The following is a 20406-nucleotide window of genomic DNA, read 5'->3' as shown; positions in this document are numbered from 1 at the left end:
TGTGGCTGATTTAGTGCATATGTACGTGTTTCTTCTATCTCAAAAATCAAACCAGATCTATATAATTCACAGTACTTACTAAGAGAAAGATTACAATCTCTATTATAGGATGTTGTATATAAATTACTCTGCATATATATATATATATATATATATATATATATTATCATTCATAGATCAATGTTCATCTCACGCTCCCCATCATTACCTGGCCCGGGCCAGGGAAGCTAATGATCCAACCAGCAGACCCAATTCGGTGATGAAATCTGGTCACATGCCACCTGAGGCACGTTGTGCATATGCTAAGAACAAGATTCCAGGCTGTACACAGGTCCATCTTTTCATACTCCACAAATATATTGTGACCAAACAATTCAGAAATATAATTAATACTTAGAAGTGGTTTTCTATAATAGTAATAATTGGCTCATATCTGTGAAAAACTACTATACTGGGGACATTGTAACAGAGTAGCTCCTTCTCTTTTCATCCCCTTCCCATTCTCTTTTTCCACTTTTTAATCTTTTCTTCTCCCTCTATCTCCCTTCCTTCTCTTTATATTCCTCTTCCCTTTTCTCTCTTGTCCTACCCTTTCCTAGGTCTCATTTTCTCTGTAGGCTGCAGCCCTAGAAGACAATGCAGTTGTGTACACTTCAGTTTGTCTGATACATTCAGCAAAAGGGCATTGGGAGGACCCACAGACACACACCTAGCAATCTATCACGGGAGACAAACCATCATAAACCATTAGGAAATCCCCAGTAAAAATTATAAAATGTAAAGACAAAAAAAATTTCATTCACCTTTCTATATTTCCTTGACAAGGGTGGGAAAGAAGGAAAGACAAATCCACTGGGGAAGGAGAAGGGAGAAGAGGGTGCTCATCTCTGTGAAATACTCCTATCAGAGGTTGTGCAGGCAAGCTGTCCCACAGAATACGGAGCATGGGGGCAGTGACCTCACAGAGGCCTGTGGCAGGTCAGCATTCCTGCATGATCCAGATGAGGCAGCTACCTCACAGAGGTATATGCAGATAAACCAGACAGGAGGAACCTTGTGCTTTACCTTGAAACAGGCTAAAGTCAACTGTAAATTAGCCCAGTCATTTACCAAATTCTTCTTTCTAAATCCAAGAAAAGTATGATTTGGGTGGTTATTTTTATTTGTAAGGGGACTGTTGGCCCCTTATTAAAACTTAATGTTTTTTGGGGGCTGTGAAAAAATTGGTGCCCTGACCACAGTAGTTAGGTCAACCTAACCCTGGATGGAGAGGAAGGAAAAGTCATTGGGAGAGAATGAAGAAGGGACAAAGGGCATATGACAAAGCTTGGAAGTACTTGAGGGAGGAGTGGGGAGGGGGGAAAAGGATGGAGATTATAATTGTAACCACTAGGATTTTATTTTTTGGTTAAATTTTCCCATGTTACTATTAGTTCAGCTTCCCTATTAGCAGCGAAGTTGAGAGCAGATCAGGGTACAAGTGGCTACTGGCATTTAAAGCATCCTGCCATATAACAGTACTGCCAAGTCTTGTAACATTTGGTGTTTTTCTTAAAGTCCCAGCTCCTGAAAATGTGTAATTATGTAAGAATTTTAGTTTTAAAACAAAGAAGGCTTTCGTGCTCATGGCTTTGGAGGAAAGGATGAAAAAGTTATTTAAGTGCAGCATAAAGTTCAAAAACTATAAGGCAAATAAAAAGAACCCAACATTTTATATATTAAACCAATCTCAAGATATTTGGGTGTGTGGGAGAACTGACTCCGGATTCTTGACTGGGTGGAATTGGTAATATGACATGTAGCTACATTTAGCCTGCACCAGGGGCAAGAGAGGAAAACCAGCACATGTGGACGCTGGAAGTGCTGGCCTGGAATGGGAGGCAGCAGGAGCAGAGAAGGGAGAAATTAAAAGCGCAGGAAACCAGCAGGAGGCCTATTTGGTGCCTGCAATTTAGGCCTGGTCTGCACTAAAAGGTTAGGCTGACCCAGCTGTGTCACTCAGGGGAGTGAAAATCCACCGCCCAGTGTAGACAGTGCTAGGTCGATGGAAGAATTCTTCCCTGGCCCTAGCGTCTACGGAGGTGGATTAACTATGCTGGCAGGAGAACGCCTCCTATCGGCGCAGCCCGTGTCTACACTGAAGCGGGGGCTGGATGGATTAAACCAAAAGCACTTTCCCCTGGTGCGAAGGGCCAAAGAAGCAGAGGACTCAGCTAAGCCCGGGCTCCCGCGCTGCAAAAACAGGCGAGGCGGTGCAGGGCAAAGGCTCCCAACCAGGGCTCCGAGCACAGCCCGGAGGCAGAAGCTGCGCGAGAGCCGAGGCCAGGAGCAGGGCGGCTGACAGCACGAGGGGCGGGGCAGGGGGCGAAGGGGCGGGGGGAGCTCAGAGAGGGTCACGCAGCCTGGTGACCCCGGGGGCGGGGCAAAAGCAGCCCCGCCCCCAGCCCGTCAGCTCCCCCCGGCCCGCGCAGCCTCCCAGAGCTGGGACACTCCCCCTTCTCCGCGGTTACCGCCCCTTCCCGCTGCAGCGTCACGTGACTCCCTCTCGGGTGACGGGGCTAAGGGTCGGCAGAGCCCGCTTCCCTCCTGCCGCCGCACCATCGAGCCTGAGGAGGTCTGTTTCAGAGCGGCCCGGGGTGGGCGACGCTCCGGCGCCCGATTTCCGGCACCTCTAAGACTCTCGCGCCCGACCGGTGGTTCCGGGGCGGAAGTGGCGCGCGCGTCCCGCCTTCGACCGTTCAAGATGGCGGCGAGGCCGAAGAGGCGAGGAGCCGGGGGTACAGCGTAGAAACCGCTGCCCCGCAACGAGGCAGAGGAGCTCGGCTCCCGCCCTTCAGAGGGGTGAGAGGAGCAGAGCAGGGTGGGAGACCGACCGACCGCGGTGCTCCTGCGCGTCCCTGGGCTGCTTCTCTGCCCTCGTCTCTCCCCCTCCCCCTGGTGGGGGAGAGGAGCAGCCCAGGGACTTGTAGGGCCGCGGCGGCGGGGAGGGGAGTGTTATCGCGGAGCTGTAGGAGGCGGGGTTCTGCCGGCCCCCAGGCCTCTTCTCCCCCGGCCTATCGGGGCACACAGGCCCGGCCCAGGCCGGCGGCTCTGGGGGAAGGAGCCGCAATGCCGGGGAAGTTTTCAGGCGGTGGGAGCGGGGTAGCTGAGGCGGGGGCAGGTAGCGGCATGAAGCCGGTTGTGGTTAGCAGAGCAAGGGCTTGTTCCCAACCGCATCTGTGTCTCAGGCTCACTCTTGGCTCGGACCTCATGTCTTGCAGGCCTGGAGTCTGTACAAGGAGGGGGCTCGTACCCGACTGTCCTGTATCGAGACAAGGTGAGGTTACGGCTGCCAACATGTTAATGGCCTGAGGGTCTGGTGTCCTCGGGGTATTTGAAGCGGGATGGTGGGGGGAGGCGACCTCAGTATAACATACCTGAGAAATGGTTTCAGAGTAGCAGCCGTGTTAGTCTGTATCTGCAAAAAAAAAAAAAAAAAAAAAAAAAAGGCGTACTTGTGGCACCTTAGAGACTAACAAATTTATCTGAGCATAGCTTTCGTGAGCTACAGCTCACTTCATCGGATGCATTCGGTGGAAAATACCGTATTTCTGTATGCTGTATTTTCTACCGAATGCATCCGATGAAGTGAGCTGTAGCTCACGAAAGCTTATGCTCAGATAAATTTGTTAGTCTCTAAGGTGCCACAAGTACGCCTTTTTTTTTTGCGTATACCTGAGAAATGCAGAGTTTGGGACCCTTATGTGAGAGTTATAAATCTGTTAACTCCCCGCCCCGTAGCGTTCCTGGCTAGAGAAATAATGGTCTGAGAAATCAAACTCGTGCTGCCTTAACTATCCATAAGAGATGGCTTATTTCATTAGTGAACACACAATCTAGACTGCTTTAGTTGTAAGCATGGCTGTTATGGCGCTTTATAGCCAGACAATTCAGATAAAAGCATTTTACAAATGCTGAATTAACCAGTATATTGAATGCAATCATTCGTAGCTCTTCAGTGAGGACCCAATCTGCTTGTATACTCAGGGCACCTATGCCACGTTAGTGCACTGCTCAGTACCTTAAAGGCAATCATTTAATTATAATTATCATTTACATGGCAGATGATTCAAAGTTTCATTAGACACAAGCTAGCATGTCTTCATATCCAAACTTTATAGCCCAGATAATAAAATTAGAGCACTTGCATAAAAAGAGGGAAGGTTAGTATGATGACAGATCTTCACACTTTGTATTAGAGACACAATTTATGAAGAAAAATTTGAAATCCAGATGTTTAGCAATGCACATTTTTGAGACTCTTCGCGTAAAGGAGAGCAGATGATAAACTTGTATCCCTGTGTTAGAGAAGTGATTGGTACGGGATGTATGGAAAGAGTGTACAGAGAGGTATAAGTGGTAGGCTGCAGCAGCACCACAGAGCTTGTGTAGCCTTAGATTCAACTGGATGTCATGTTTCCATTTGGATGGTCGTTTAATGAAACACGCTAACTTTTGAATGTAGGATCAATTCTAAAATTTCAAGGAATGTTCTAGGTATCAGTGGGCAGAAGAACACTATGATTTTGAGGAAGGGGAAAGGGGACATCAGAGATTCTGCCATTGATTTAGCAGAGCTGCCCACAGCTTCAGGTACCTCTGTAGTTGTTTACAGATTAAATAACTCGTTGATGAAGCTAACACCTTGCAACATAACAATACCCCGTCTCTTCTCTGTCCGTCCTCCCAATAGAATTTGATGTTGACATCCTGAGTGGTTTATTTCCCAGACAGAAAGAAGAGCAGTAATAAAGGGGGGAGAGTAGGGGGACACAGAGCCATGGCATGTAGGCCAGTGGAGAAGAACTGTGCAAAGAAGGGGGAACGTTGTTATGAGGGAAGGGGGAATGTGGGACACAGAACTCCTGGCATAGGGGTGAAATGGGAGATCACACTGAACCCCTGGTGAGGGGGAGAATGGAGAACCCTGCAGTGAGAGGATTGGACGGCACTTGGAGATCTTGTCATGAGGTTGGGAGTGTTTCAGGAGTTCCTGAAATAAAAAGGGATGAGATGATGGCATACAAGGAGTTGGTGCAAGAGGAGCGGGAGGAATGCAAGGAGCCCATGGTGTGTGCAATGAGCTCTGCCTTACAAGTCTGCTCAGGCCTACTGCCTGAACCCAGCTGACCAAGCCCTAGAGGATTGAGTAATTTCCAACCTAACCCTGACATTTGTCCCCAAACTTGAATCAGCCCTGCTGTTCTCCTGTCCCTGCTGTTGGAGCTGCAGCAGCTGTGAGCCATCCTGTTGCAGTGTGTGAGCTGCAGAGTGACAGGCACTTGGTCTCTTCAACATGCTCACTGTGCAGTTCACACAATGCAGCGAGGAGGCGGTGGTCACCAAGAGAAGAGCATGCAGCCGCTGCTGTGCTGACCCCTATTGCAGAGCAGACATGAGCCTAGGAGGGTCTGGTTGTTTTCACACCCGACTGGGCCTGACACTTGTAGTTGGTGGAGCTTAGGTTGAGTGGCAGGGCTCTACTCTGATTACAAAAGCAACAAAGTGTGCAAAACCCTAGTAAATACATTATACTTTTCATTTGCATATTGAAATGAATGAGATGCAGTAGTCATTTGCTGACAAAATGGTGTGGTTGTGCGGCTTTGTATGTTTGCATGAGTCTGCAGTTGCATTCTGCACATTCTTGAGAGCTGGGATTTAGGGAGGCAATAGACATTTGAGTTTCTGGGAAAACAAGCACTAATGCTGGGGGAAGAGGAGGAATTGGAGTATGCTGACTACTACACATGGCTTGTGATGTGGCTTTTTCTTTTTCAGGTGTCTTTTTTTTTTTTTTTCCCCTGTTTTAAAGAAACAATAAAAAAAAATTGGTCAAAATGGGGCGGAGATCAACCTCCTCCACCAAGAGTGGGAAGTTCATGAACCCTACAGACCAAGCTCGTAAGTATCCACTAAATTTCTTGTTGTAAGCATGGTTAATTCATCTGAGATAAAGATGGGAATGAAAGCTGGTTGGGAGTCAGGTCAGATTGCACAAGCATTGTGTAGTTAGAGGAGGAAACGACTACAGAGATATATTCTCCTGCATTAATGTAATTACTAAGATTCTGATGGTCAGATAATCATCTAGAAACAAGCAAAAAATCAGCTCTCACTATCAAATACTTCAGCTGGTTATTAGCAATGTTTTAGTTTGTCCAAATGTAGATTTTTAAAAAAAAAAGTTTTTTCTATTCTGTACATAGAATATTTCAGTTTCTAGGATGTTAATCATTAGTGAGCATTAAATTCATACAGTCTTGTTTCAAAAAAACTGCTTAGTCCAGAACTTGTTACATCAATTAGGTGGGTGTGTACAGAAATCTCTCTCTTTTCGGAGGAGTGGGGTTGCCAGTATGGCCACCTGTCGCCGTCTTTCTTCGGTAATGGGTATGAAATATGATTGTTTCTAATCGAATATCCAAGACTGTAAAAGTGGGGGTGGATAAAATTTGGCTTTTAAATCACAAGCTGTTAAGAAACAGGACTCCAGTAGTCATTTCTCTCCTCTGCAGGAAAGGAGGCCCGGAAGAGGGAGCTGAAGAAGGTTAAGACACTATTACCATCCTTAAGAACATCTGGTTAGCACCATTCTAATATGCATCACGTTCCCAACTGTTATGGGCTTGAGACAATAGGTACAATCCAGACTTTATGGTTGACTTCTCAGGAGTCACTTTCTTTCTGTGGGAATGTTGTCTGACCAATTAATTTAAAGGAATGTTGCAACCGGTATCAAGTGGAGTGCCCCAAGGGTCGGTCCTGTGATCAGTTTTGTTTAATATCTTCATTAGTGATCTGGAAGATGGTGTGGATTGTAATTTTCAGCAAATTTACAGATGACACTAAACTGGGAGGAGTGGTAGATATGCTGGAGGGTAGGGATAGGATACAGAGGGACCTAGACAAATTAGAAGATTGGGCCAAAAGTAATCTGAGATTCAACAAGGAAAAGTGCAGAGTCCTACACTTAGGACGGAAGAATCCCATGCACTGTTAAAAGACTAGGGACCGAGTGGCTAGGCAGCAGTTCTGCAGAAAAGGACGTAGGGGTTACAGTGGACGAGAAGCTGGATATAAGTCAACAGTGTGCCCTTGTTGCCAAGAAGGCTAACGGCATTTTGGGGCTGTATAAGTAGGAGCATTGCCAGCAGATCGAGGGACGTTATCATTCCCCTCTGTTTGGCGTTAGTGAGTCCTCATCTGGAGTACTGTGTCCAGTTTTGGGTCCCCACACTACAAGAAGGATGTGGAAGAATTTGAAAGAGTCCTGTGGAGGGCAACAAAAATTATTAGGGGGCTGGAGGGCATGACTTGTGAGGAGAGGCTGAGGGAACTGGGATTATTTAGTCTGCAGAAGAGAAGAATGAGGGGGGATTTGTTAGCTGCTTTCAGCAACTACCTGAAAGGGGGTTCCAAGAGGATGGAGCTAGACTGTTCTTGGTGGTACCAGATGACAGAACAAGGAGTAATGGTCTCAAGTTGCAGTGAGGGAAGTTAGCTTGGATATTAGGAAAACTTTTTCGCTAGTAGGGTGGTGAAGCATTGGAATGGGTACCTAGGGAGGTGGTGGAGGAATCTCCTTCCTTTGAGGTTTTTAAGGTCAGGCTTGACAAAGCCCTGGGGGGATGATTTAGTTGGGGATTGTCCTGCTTTGAGCAGGGGGTTGGACTAGATGACCTCCTGGGTCCCTTCCAACCCTGATATTCTATGATTCAATGGTTCTCAACCAGGATTATGTGTACCCCTGGGGGTACACAGAGGTCTTCTGGGAGTACATCAACTCATCTAGATATTTGCTTAGTTTTATAACAGGCTACATAAAAAGCACTAGCAAAGTCAGTACAAACTAAAATTCATAACAGACAATGACTTGTTTATATTGCACTGAAATGTAAGTACAATATTTAGATTCCAATTGATTTATTTTATAATTATATGGTAAAAATGGGAAAGTAAGCAATTTTTCAGTAATAATGTGCTGTGACGCTGTAGTTTTATGTCTGATTTTCTAAGCAAGTAGTTTTTAAGTGAGGTGAAACTTGGGGGTATGCAAGACAAATCAGATTCCTGAAAGGGGTACAGTAGTCTGGAAAGATTGAGCCACTGCTTAACTCACTTTTAAAATGGATCTTATAGGAAGTGTGGAGTGATTAACATTTGTAAAGCACTTTTAAAAAGAATGGATGAATTTATTTCTCTCTTCTTGGGGGAGTTCTTTGAGCACATTTAGAAGTCCTGGAAACCTGAACTGCAAAGAGAAATGTGTGATACCATAGATTATATCTGTTCCCCTATTTATCCTAGAACAACTGATTCTTTATTCTCTGACCCTCTCAGAACAAGAAGCAGCGGATGATGGTACGAGCAGCTGTACTAAGATGAAAGATCCCAAACAGATTATTCGGGACATGGAAAAATTGGATGAGATGGGTGAGTGGGTACCATCTGGAGGGACTTGCATTTAGAGTGAGAGGGGAGATGGAAGGATCTGATCAGATGGGAGGTGAGAATTGAGAGATGGGACAAGATGGGTTTAGGGGTTAATGGAGGAACTATGGGGTTGTAACTCTAGAAACTTTGCCAAATACTGGCTTTTGCTTGTTAGAAGGATTGGAGAAGGAAAGTGGGTAAATGGTTCTTGGAACAGGAATAGATGATGATCTTTTTCAAGATAATTGGATATTGGAGAATTTTGGATGACTAGACGTTCCTTTGGAAGACAGAAGGATAGACAATTGTTGTCTCTAATGCTGTGAAAAGGAGACAACCCCCTTAAGGCTCTGAAGACCTGATGGAAAGCTGATTCAGATAGTCACTGTCATTGTCTCCAGAGGTTGCTATATGAACGTGTGTGCAGTATATGCAGTTGGATAATCATGGCTTCTGTTGCAAGTCTCCCCTATAATTTCCTTTTTGGAATTGTTTGTTGCCTTGGTCCTACTCTTCTGGGTCAGAGTTTAACCCAGTACAGCAGCCACAACTTAATGAGAAGGTGCTGAAGGACAAGCGTAAGAAGCTGCGTGAGACCTTTGAGCGAATTCTGCGGCTCTACGAAAAGGAGAATCCTGACATCTACAAAGAACTGCGCAAGCTGGAAGTGGAGTATGAGCAGAAGAGATCACAGCTCAGCCAATACTTCGATGCTGTCAAGGTAACATTGTAGCATACTTGGTCCTCAGTCCCTGCCACGTTGAGTATTTCACCAAGCTGCATACCCGTGCACTTGGCTGCCTCCTCAGGCATAGTACTTTAGCAGGGACAACGTGATAAACCATCAGTATGTCCTCAGTATCCCTGTGATGTACTATATTTACAGGGAAGGATGGTTTGGAATGGTTTTACAATGGAAGCCCTAACTATCTTGCATACCCTGGCTTGTGAGATGTGTCTTTGGAACACGAATAAAGCTAATTTTGTTTTTAAAACCCTCTTTATGCAAGTTTGTATGCATGTAATTCGTATCTCTCAGCATTTATTATAAGTGTTTCTGCTGTAGTATCTGAGTCCCTAAGCTCTGTCCCAGTCAACTATAAATCCTTCCTATAATGAGTGCTTCCCAGATACTCTGGAAAGACATGGTATTCTTGCCTACAGTATATCTCTGTTTGGGAAATAAGGGCATGTCTACACTAAAAACTAAGTCGACCTATATTAGGTTGACTTACAGCCACCACAGTAATTACAGTGGTGTTTCATGTCCACACTACCCTCCTTCAGTCAGTGGTGTGTGTCCTCGCCAGGACCGCTTTCACCAACCTAATGCAGTTTGGGGAGCTGAGAGTCGGGCTCTGAGCTCCACTTGCAGTTCCCCACTGGGTGCCTGGCTGCCCCACAGGCTCCCCACCAGCTCCACTCCCCCCACTCAACGGCTCTTGCTCCTGCTGGGGGCCTGGCTACCCTGGCTCTCAGCTGTCAGCTCCCTGCTGGAAGCAGGGCAGCTGCCCGGACTCTGACCAGGGAGTCAGGACTCTGGAAGCAGCCCAGCAGGGAGCCTGGGTAGCAGCTCAGCTGGGAATGGGGAGCCTGGACCCAGGGGGTAGCCTGGCTGGAAGAAGGGAAGACAATCTTGACAATTTCATAGCTCCAGCACAGAGCCAGACATGACAAGAATGACAGCCAACAGCTGATGTAAGTAAGACAGCGTCTACAACAGAGGTGGGCAACAATGGCCCGCGGGCCACATCCGGCCCGCAGGACCGTCCTGCTTGGCCCCATGAGCTCCTAGTTGAGGAGGCTAGCCCCCGGTCCCTCTCCTGCTGTCCCCTCTCCCCTGCAGCCTCAGTTCGCCATGCTGCCAGCGCTCTGGCCTGCCGCTCCTGCTGGTAAGGGCAGTGGCAAGGCTGGCTCTGGCAGGGCTGCAAGCTCCTGCTGCTCTGAGCGGCATGATAAGGGGGCGGGGGAGCAGGGGGTTGGATAAGGGCAGAGGGTCCTGGGGGGCAGTCAGGGGACGGGGACAGGGAGCAGGGGGCGTTTGGATGGAGAGGAGGTTCGGGGGGGAGTGGGGGCGGTCAGGGGATGGGGAACAGAGGGGGTTGGATAGGGCTGGGAGTCCCGGGGGACCTGTCAGGGGACAGGGAGCAGGGGGGTGGTTGGGGTGGGGTCCTGGGGAGGGGTGGTCAGGGATGAGCAGCGGGGTGGGGGGGTGGATGGGTCGGGGATTTTGAGGGGAGCAGTTGGGGGCAGGAATTGGGAGGGGGTGGGGGGGTTGGATGGGTCGTGGATTTTGAGGGGGGCAGTTGGGGGCAGGAATTGGGAGGGGGCGGGGGCCAGGCTGTTTGGGGAGGCACAGCCTTCCCCTGTCCGGGCCTTCCACACAGTTTTGCAACTGCGATGTGGCCCTTGGGCCAAAAAATTTGCCCATCCCTGGTCTACAAGGACACTGTGTTGCCCTAACTGCTCCTGTTAAAGTCTTATGCTTTTCCTGGAGGTGGAGTTAGTCTATGTAGGAGGGCACTTAACATTGGAGGGAGGAAGGTGGTAGTGTGTACACTGACATAGGTCGACATAAGGCAGTTTATGTCGACCTAACTGTTTGTGTAGACCAGGGCTAAGTATCTTAAGAAGAATATAAGCTTGATCAGGTTGGTTATTTGAATGGGGAAATGTTTTCCGCTAGCTGAGCTCTGTGTGTTACTTTTGACCAAAGAGGCCTTAATATCTATGCTCGTTATCTTTCTCCAAATGTTCATTCCGGGGTCTAACACAAAGAGTGACATACCAGTTGGACAGGCACCCTTGTGAATAACCATTTTTATGAGAGGGAAGAAACTGACTCCTTACCTTCTATATTCTATAAAGTGAGGAATGTGCACATGATCCTCTGCCTCCTAAGAGGTTAACCTGTTTGTTGTTTGTATTTCTTGCAGAATGCACAACATGTTGAGGTGGAGAGTATACCCCTGCCAGACATGCCTCATGCCCCCTCCAACATCCTTATACAGGACATCCCCCTACCTGGGGCTCAACCACCTTCTATCCTCAAGAAAACATCAGCCTATGGGTAAGAGGGAAGTGCCATGGAGGGGTAATAAATGCTGAACAGCCATGCGTTGCAGGCGGGTGTAGAGGGTTGTTGATAGAAGTGATATTTGGGAGAGGGGAATTGGAAGTCCTGAGGGAGTGATGAATCCTTCGTTCTGTATGTATTTCCCTCTGTTTTTGCTGTTAAAATCCTTTGTGCCTTGGTCATCTCTCATATTGACTCTGATAAGTGTGTCTGGTCTTCCTGCCTATCTACTTTTCACATTAGTCCACCTTAAGCTCCATTGCTAGTTCTCTTTTTCCCACTGTTCTCACTGCGATACCCTGCGATTTTTGTTGTATTTACTTCATAGGCTTCTTGTCTGTTGCTGTGTTAAATTCAAGCTTCTATTTCACCTCTTAATCTGGCCTGTGTCTCATGTCCTCCTGCTCTCCCTTTCCTCTTACTGATTACTTAGCATCCTTTTATTTGTCAGCTTCGTGGTGTCTTCATTTGCCCCCTGTGTTTGCACCAGTTCCCACTTGTCCTTACTCTTCTCCTTCTATCTTCCTTTAAGCCTATTTCTTCCATAAGCTTTCTTATCTCTAATATCCATCAGTAGTGTCTCCAAACCCTCCTACGTTTAATTGGTGACCTCTTTTTTTGTGTAAATTCATAAATTCGTTGGGCAAGGACCATGCCTTACTCTGTTTTTGTAAATTTCTAATGTATTTTCATAGCACTTAGGACAGGAACAGCTGGATCATTGTCTAAATGGTTGCTGTGAAGGTGATTATGAGGAACTGGTACAGATTTTTGTGTTCATCTCCTTTACGCTTTTTTTTTTTTAATATCCAGCCCTCCAGTCCGGCCCATTTCTGTACTTCCACCTCCTGGACTTGGTGTTCCACGGTTACCCCCAGGTCGGAAGCCCCCTGGACCTCCTCCAGGGCCTCCCCCACCCCAAGTCCTACAGATGTATGGCCGTAAAGTGGGCTTCACTTTAGAGATGGCCCCTTGGAGGCGAGAGGAAGAGATTTCTTACAGTCCTGACATAGGTAAAAAGCTGCTCCTCCTTTGTCCCAATCCTCGTGTTATCCCTGTACTGGAGATTTACCTTGACTTCTGTCTGCTCTTCCCCTGATAGTGCTACGGTGAATGTGGTGTGCACTGGCATTGCCATTATGACTTAACTGGGAGGAATGTGCAGACTTGTATTATCTGATTTATCCTACTGGTTTCTGTAGGTTCACAGACAATTTTCTTACTGTATGAAAGATTGAATAGCTACAAAGCTTGGCCAAATGATAACTAAGATAAGATAAATTTGCAAGTGTTTGAGGGTGTTGAATCCTCTGAGGTGAAGAACCTGTCTAGCTGGTTATAGTTAAGTGGAATGGAATGAAATTGAATAAAGGGGGGAAATGAGACTGGATATCAATAAGCCTTTGCTACTAATAGTTAAATCTCCTAGACTAGAGAATAATTTTCTAAGGGAAATGATAGAAAACGCCATCATTTGATTGGACAAAACCATCTGTAAACCTATCCTACTGGGGAGAGAGTTTTCCATTTTAGACTTTTGTGAGCAAAAGTTTCATGTCTCAAGTGTGTGCCCCTTTAGTTTTGGACATAGCATTCTTCATTTAAATGATTATGCTCCTAACCCCTTGGGAGGTGCGGGTACACTGCATAATTTAATGTCAGTTAATTTAACATCAGTTACATTTCTTATCAAATGTCAAAGCTTCAAGTTATAACTTTCAAATACTTGGTTTTCACACTAGTGCATTGTTGAATGGGAGGAGAAATCTGCCCCCAGGGTTGATGGCTGCAAGATTGTGGGATCCAGCATTTTAAAATCTCCCCAGCTGGCATCATTCAGAAAGTTGTGCATGTTCTTTCATTCCCACCCAAAGTGTTTCTCATTAGCACCTGTAGGATAGTAGCACCAGAATGTTAAACTAATTAGACCCTCCAATTTCAGTTAATTCCTGCAGGACCTCCCATATATTGCATAGTGAAACTGAGTTTATCAGTTTATGCACATAATGTAGTGCTATGTAGACATAACATTAGGACTTGGGGAACTAGAAAAGGCACAAAGTAGAGTGACCAGAGAAATTCAGAAAGGTTAGAAATGGATAAGTAGAAATGAACTGGTGAATTTTAGGTGCAGATATTGTTCATAGCCAAAAAAAAAAGCAATGGTGATAATGATTGTATTAGTAACAAAACAACCTCAAATAAGATCTCCATCCTTTAGAGGTTTATTTTATCCTCCTTTTCGTTCCCCTCTCCCCATTCCTAGGATAGTGAAATGAATTACTGATTTCTTTCAGAAATAGAACTGGTTAACCCTTCACTTGGAGGGGATCTGAAAGGATAAATGCTAGACAATGTAGTCCTTTCCTCACTGGAATGAGTTGGAATGGGTTATGTAGCTATAGAAATAAACCTAAGCTGACATGTATTCTTTTTCTTCCATGCTGGTGTGCTTTGCTTCCTGATATTCTGCTCTCTTCTTATCAGGTCAGCGAGGGCACGATTGATGATGCCTCCAGTACCAGTGAAGATGAAGGGTATCCTGAGGACATGGATCAAGACAGGCATGATGACAGTAGTGATGACAGTGATAGTGACAGATCAGATGCAGACAGCGAAGGTGATGAATTCCTGCATCGTGACAATGAAAATGAAAGGGAGGGTGAAGACAAGAAATCAGGTTTGTGTGGTGGGAACTCCACTTCATTATAGTCTGAAAAGTGACTGAAAATAGGACTGCATCATAGCCTGAAAGTGACACTCTTATTTCTGTTTGTTCTGTAGTCATGAGGCTGAAAGGAGAGCAAACTGAATTCTGTTCTGGCTCAACTATCTAAATTATTACCTAAGTTCCTATTACAGAATTTTTATTACTGCTGATAAATGAGTCAGAAAGCACCCAGCTGGAATTTGAGATTCCAGGCTGAGGTTGCAACATTAGTATTCAAATTTAGCTGCCTTGTTAAAATATATACACACTTGACCTGGAGCATTGAGTCAGAAACAAGGAACTCCACAATGCAATTTTAGTTCCATGTCAGAGTAGAACCACACTTTAATGACTTGAGACTTTTCAAAAGAACTGTACAAGATAAATAACTGAATTTCAGGCTAATCAAAGACAGTCTACTTCACTCACTGTAGAAGAGCATCAACCATCCATTCAGCTATTTTAGTGGAAGTCAGGAACGCTGTATTTATTTGAAACTGATGGGAATTTTAGGTTAGCAGAATGTAATAAGGCAAATAACACCGATGTTAACATTCTTACCATTTTGAAGAGTCACAAGATATTTAATTTGCTATCCACATCAAATAACTTTCTTGTATATATTTGATCTCTCCCTTTTCCCTGTGATTATCTCTGCAGGGCTTAGTGTGCGGTTTGCTGACATGCTGGGAAGTCACGAAAAAGAAAAAGAACATGAAGGAACTGACTCCACTTCAGGCTATGATGTTGCGAATGGCAGGTGAGAACATAAATTCCCTAGCTAGTAACAAAATATTTAGCTTTTTTAAAAAAATTGTTTTTGCTTGCTTCATCTCTCAACCTTAATGAAGATAACTTAGACTAATGAAACATTAATACTTGTTTTTAAGGGGAGGAAAGAGGTGAGGGGAACTTAGAACTGAGTTGCTGTTTAAGTAATATATCTCTTGAGGCAACTTTACTAAGTTCTCAATAGTCTAAAGCCTTTCAGGACTAAGATGCGCATAAAAGATGCTGCTTCAGATGTACAAAGGTAACCTCATAACTTCATCTACAATAAGATGTCTTTCTCCAAACTTTAACTCGTTTTTCCTTCCTCCATTAAGAACTGCACTTGTGTCAGCTTAGAAGTGTTAGCGGTTTCACTTGTCTGGTCATATAAAATCACCTTTTTTTAAAAAATGTGAAAGTTTTTTACTTTTGTATAATTCAAAGGGCTAAATCAGTTTTCCACGGGTTTTCCCCCTACAAATCCCCAAACTGTAGCTGTGTGAAGTTATGCAAGAGAAATTTCAGCCCAAAAGGAATTAACGCCTGAAAATACGGGGTGGTTATGGCACAGCCTTCTGTGCTCCATGCTAGTGCTGCCAGCGAGAGCTGTACTGTGTTCCTGTTTACTCATTTTGTATAATAGCTAAATGAGGCCAGTTTCTTCTCTCCTCCCTGTCACTTTTGTGGGGGAGGAGATGATCCTCCATCTCAAGTTTTTCTATGGTGCTTATTTATAAATGTATCTTGTCTCTTCTGTGTCTTCAGGTCAGGAAATCCCTGAGGAAGGGCGAGAAGTGGAGGAATATTCGGAAGAGGAGGAAGAGGAGGATGAGGATGATTCTGAATCTGAAGAGACACCACAGCAGCAACGGAAGGAGGAGTCTCGTACAGAGACTGGGTCATCATCTACTACACCCTCTCAGCCACAGCAACAGCAGCAACCACCACCACAGCCTGTTCCTCCAACTCAGATACAGGCACCGCCCATGACTGGGCCTCCCCCTCTGGGACCACCTCCTGCCCCTCCCCTGAGGCCTCCAGGACCACCTACTGGTCTTCCTCCTGGTCCTCCACCAGGTGAACACTTATCTTATTTTTGTTTAAATTTAACTTGCAGCTGCTGAAAGGCATTAGGTTCCAATCCCAATCCTGCAGACCAAGAGTTGGCTTGTTATTCCCTGACCAGCTATAGCGGCAGTGCAAGCTCCCTTAAACTGTCCTTTGGGGTTGTGTTTCCCTCTCCAGGTAAGGGTTGAAACATATTTATGTGAAGGAAATTTGATACCATTCTTATTCAGTAGTAGTAAGCCAGATGGCCAATTAGTGCCTGTTTGATGTTGGCTTTGCAATGTAAGCACCTATTTTACCAGGAACTGGAGGGAGACAGCGACTTATTTCACATAGATCAGTGAGGAATGATTTGGTCACTACCTATCTGAACTGGATTGCCAGAAATTAGACTAAAAATTAAAATCTCTGTAACCTGTTCTCTAGCCATCTAATTTCATTAAATAGAATATTGGCTTTGATAGAGTTAGTACACCTAGAACAATATATAACATGAGCCAGTGCTATTCCTATGCACACATACAATGAATAACAAACATGATTTTAATAAGTAAATATAAGGCATGTCCTTCAGTTCTGCTCTTCTCACCCTCCCTAAAACAAAAAAACCCCAAACCCACAACAGTCCTCCACTTTTACTGTTTCCATGAAATCAACAAGTCTGACTCTACCAGGACAGTGGGGGAAGCAGATTCCAGAGTGAAAGATCTTATGTTGAAGTCGTTTTCTTCAATTATTTAAATTTAGGCATTGTTGTCTCATTAGCTGTTCTTTCAAATGTCACTGCAGTACATGGTGGGGAGAGACTCTCGCAGACACCTACTGGGTAGGGCTGCAGATTCCTCATGAAAAGGAAGTGGGGTACTAGAATACAGCGTCTTGGGAATGTGGTGTGATATGGATCACTTGAATGTCTCTGTAAACAATATCTGTATAGGAGAAATAGGATTTCTCCTTTTGCCAATCTGTGATGTTGCCACAATAGAGGAAAGGACATTTTTTACACAACTGTGGAATTTGATACTGCAGTATATTAACTCATTAAATTTCCAAAAAGTGATTTATTTTATAAGAGCAATGATCTCTTCAGTGACAGTCCTTAAGATTCGTGAGGCTGCTAGTTTAGTTCTTATGCTTCAAGACAAAAGCTGACCTCTTGGGATCAGGAAGAAAATACCCTCCATCCTAATATATTGCATAGTCAGTTACATCAAGAAGAAAGCATAAAATCCCCACAAGTAACTGGCTTTCACAATTGCCAAAGAGGCACTACCAGACTGGATAAAACATTGGTAAAATCTGGTAATTTCATCTTGACAGGATTATAGGCTTTAACGTAATCTTGACACATTTTTCAAACGGGAAATCTCTGATGACTCTAGTTCAGGGACCAGCTTGTCAAAGTGATTCTTTCAAATACCTGCACATTGGAAGATCACTCAGCATGTTGTGTTCTTGGGAATACAGCTCAGCACTGAAGCCTCTCCAATAAGATAACAGAAGGGAGATTGTGGTGAGAAGAGAGATAAGTGACTTGGCTTGAACAGCCAAGACACCCACATTAGTGTAGGCACAGCCACAGACACAAGTTAGGGGTGTGAATCTCCTGCTCATGAATACATATTTGTGCTAGCGCTCATCGAGTAAGTGGAAAATAACAGTGTAGCTGTGATAACATAGCTAGTGGCAGTGGAGGCAGGAATGAGCCGTGCTGAGTACAACCTGCCTGAAACTGGTAGATATGTGCTCAGCCATTGCTCTGCTACTTATACTACCAGGGCTACACTACTGTTTATGCTTTCACTAGCTCAATGAGAGCAAGTGTGAATATCTGTACACATAGTATAGGCATAGCGTTTGTATAAAGGGTTAAGAAACCATAAAACTGTAAGATCAGTTATGTAAAAGGTTGGCTGATATTGGAGACCGCTCCCCTTAATCAGGTGCTATTTGATGTTACATGATGCAATGTTTTTCCGCCCATGAGTTAAGTTGCCTTTGTTTTGTGTGTCTATTTTCAGGGGCTCCTCCATTCCTGAGACCTCCAGGATTGCCAGGTCTTCGTGGGCCTCTTCCACGACTCTTACCACCAGGGCCTCCTCCTGGTCGGCCCCCTGGTCCACCACCAGGCCCACCTCCAGGACTGCCACCTGGCCCACCCCCACGTGGACCCCCACCTCGTTTGCCACCTCCAGCACCACCAGGTAAATTTTTCTGCTTCCTTATTATGTGTATTTCATTTTAAACTTTCCACTGGTGCTTGAGTAGTACATGTGGTATGGGGAAACGTTTCTTCCCCCAGTGCCCTGGCCTCAGACAATCCCATGCTACTTATGTGCCTAAATTCATGCTTACACTACTATAAGCACAGCATTGGGTGGCGTAACCTGTTCCCCTCCACTGCAGGTCCCTTGGAGTTGTTACTTTGTTTAACGTCAATGACTAAGTCCCTGCTGTTCTGTGCAGACTTATACCTGGAGGTCTGAATTCCTGTTATGGTCAGAATTTTCATTTTACTATATCACAGATCTGTTCCAGATTGCCTCTTGTGTTGGCCTCCCTGTTAGAATTCACATTATTATTTGTATTTTCTTGGGGCCTAGGAGCCTCAGTCATAGACCAGGACCCTATTGTGCTAGGCTATGTACAAACACAGAACAAAAGGACAGTCCCTGCAGCTGTCTACTCGTGAAGCAGGGACTATTTATGCCCCACTGGTCACCTGCTGCTGATAGTTCTGAAATTCTCATACACATGATGGGAGGTTGTCATTGTGCTCTAGCACTGTGTGTGTGTGTATATATATTATATATATAGCTAGCAATTCAAGGGAGGGGAATACACAGGGGCCTTAACCTCCATACAAGGCCAATGTGCCCATCTAGAATTTCCTAAATGTGTGTGCATATTGTTCTCCATCAGGAAGAATCTGATGCTGAGGAGCTTGAAACAATTTGTAAGATTACCTTCTGCCTGTTCTATACTCAGGGGACCTGCCTCCAATTATGAGCTTTCTCTGGATTGTTTCCAAGTGCTGTTTCCGCTTGCTCAAACTTTCTGTCCCTCCGTCCACAGGTATCCCTCCCTCCTCGTCCAGGCATGTTGCGTCACCTCTGGTGCCTCCACCAGGACTTTTCCCGCCGGCTCCCATTCCAAACCCAGGAGTGCTGAGTGCCCCACCCAGTCTGATCCAGCGCCCCAAGGCGGATGACACCAGTGGAGCTACCATTGAGAAGAAAGCCACAGCCACAATCAGTGCCAAGCCGCAAATTACCAACCCCAAAGCAGAGATCACCCGCTTTGTGCCCACTGCCCTGCGAGTGCGCCGTGAGAATAAGGGGGCTTCTGCTGTCTCCCAGAGAAAACACGATGATGAGCCTGCTCTCCAATTAACCAAATCAACCCTAAGGTTGGCTCCTCTGCCCCTGTCTCTGTGCAGACTAAGGATGATGTGTATGAAGCCTTCATGAAGGAAATGGAGGGGCTACTGTGACGTATCCTCATCCCAGTCAACCGTCCTACCTGCTGAGCTCAAATCAGACTACTGTATGGTGGGGAGGTGTATTTCCTGTAATAGACCCAGTCACTGAAGGAGACCATCCCCCTGCCCCATCTTCAGTGTGTGTGGGGAGGGGGGTTGGGTGATGGAATATTCCACCTACCCACAGGTTAACTTATCAACAGGCTCTGAATAGAGACCATTGCAGTCAGGTTCTGGTGGGGGCCTTCCTTTCAGAGCCAGAATTGCCACTTCTGTCCTCTTTGCGGGAGGAGACTAAAATCTAGAAATGACACTATGATGGAACCTTTCTTGGGTCTTTCTTCTATTTTGCGGGACACTGGTACTGAAAGAGGAATGTGTCTGGCACTCCCACTGGAACCTTTTCACCCTCTGAATGCTTTGGGTAGGGTGCTAGAATAAACTCCTGAGGTACTGGAAATACGTTGGCAACATTTCATACACACACCTGGTCATTAAGTTTTTATGTTCCATTTTGGTTGTCTTTTGTAAATATTTTGTAATACTGTGTTTTTAGTTGCAGTGAGATGATTGATCACTTCCTGCCAGGGGGTTATCAAAAAGGTATTTTGCTGCATATACTTTATGGGAGTTTTACACCCTGTCCCCTCCAGAGTCAACTTGTTGGCTTCCTGCTTACAGGGAAGACTTCAGTGTGTCTCATGAAACAATAAATGTTTGATGTACTAAAACACTTGTCGTCTTGTGATCTGGAATCTATATTAATGCAGTAGGGGAAAGGCTGTGCATAGCTCCTGGGGAGGGATTATTGCACTGAACTTCATG

General features: G+C 45.4%; 1 protein-coding gene across 1 annotated transcript; it reads left to right on the top strand.

Annotated features, from left to right (window-relative positions):
- The first annotated feature begins 2515 nt into the window (after nt 1-2515).
- WBP11 (WW domain binding protein 11) lies at nt 2516-20312 on the top strand. Its single transcript, XM_043491243.1, is given in 16 exon segments — nt 2516-2841; nt 5821-5943; nt 6558-6589; nt 8383-8416; nt 8419-8475; nt 9000-9196; nt 11412-11545; nt 12365-12564; nt 14039-14055; nt 14057-14231; nt 14922-14955; nt 14957-15021; nt 15798-16109; nt 18122-18304; nt 19176-19499; nt 19502-20312. Coding segments are annotated over 15 exon segments (1920 nt in total). The 5' UTR covers nt 2516-2841; nt 5821-5879; the 3' UTR covers nt 19594-20312.
- Nucleotides 20313-20406: the final 94 nt, after the last annotated feature.

This window comes from Dermochelys coriacea, chromosome 1, assembly GCF_009764565.3.
Source record: "Dermochelys coriacea isolate rDerCor1 chromosome 1, rDerCor1.pri.v4, whole genome shotgun sequence".
Lineage (NCBI taxonomy): Eukaryota > Metazoa > Chordata > Testudines > Dermochelyidae > Dermochelys > Dermochelys coriacea.
The sequence above is the reverse complement of the archived record's forward strand: the minus strand, read 5'-3'. Positions and strand labels throughout refer to the sequence as shown.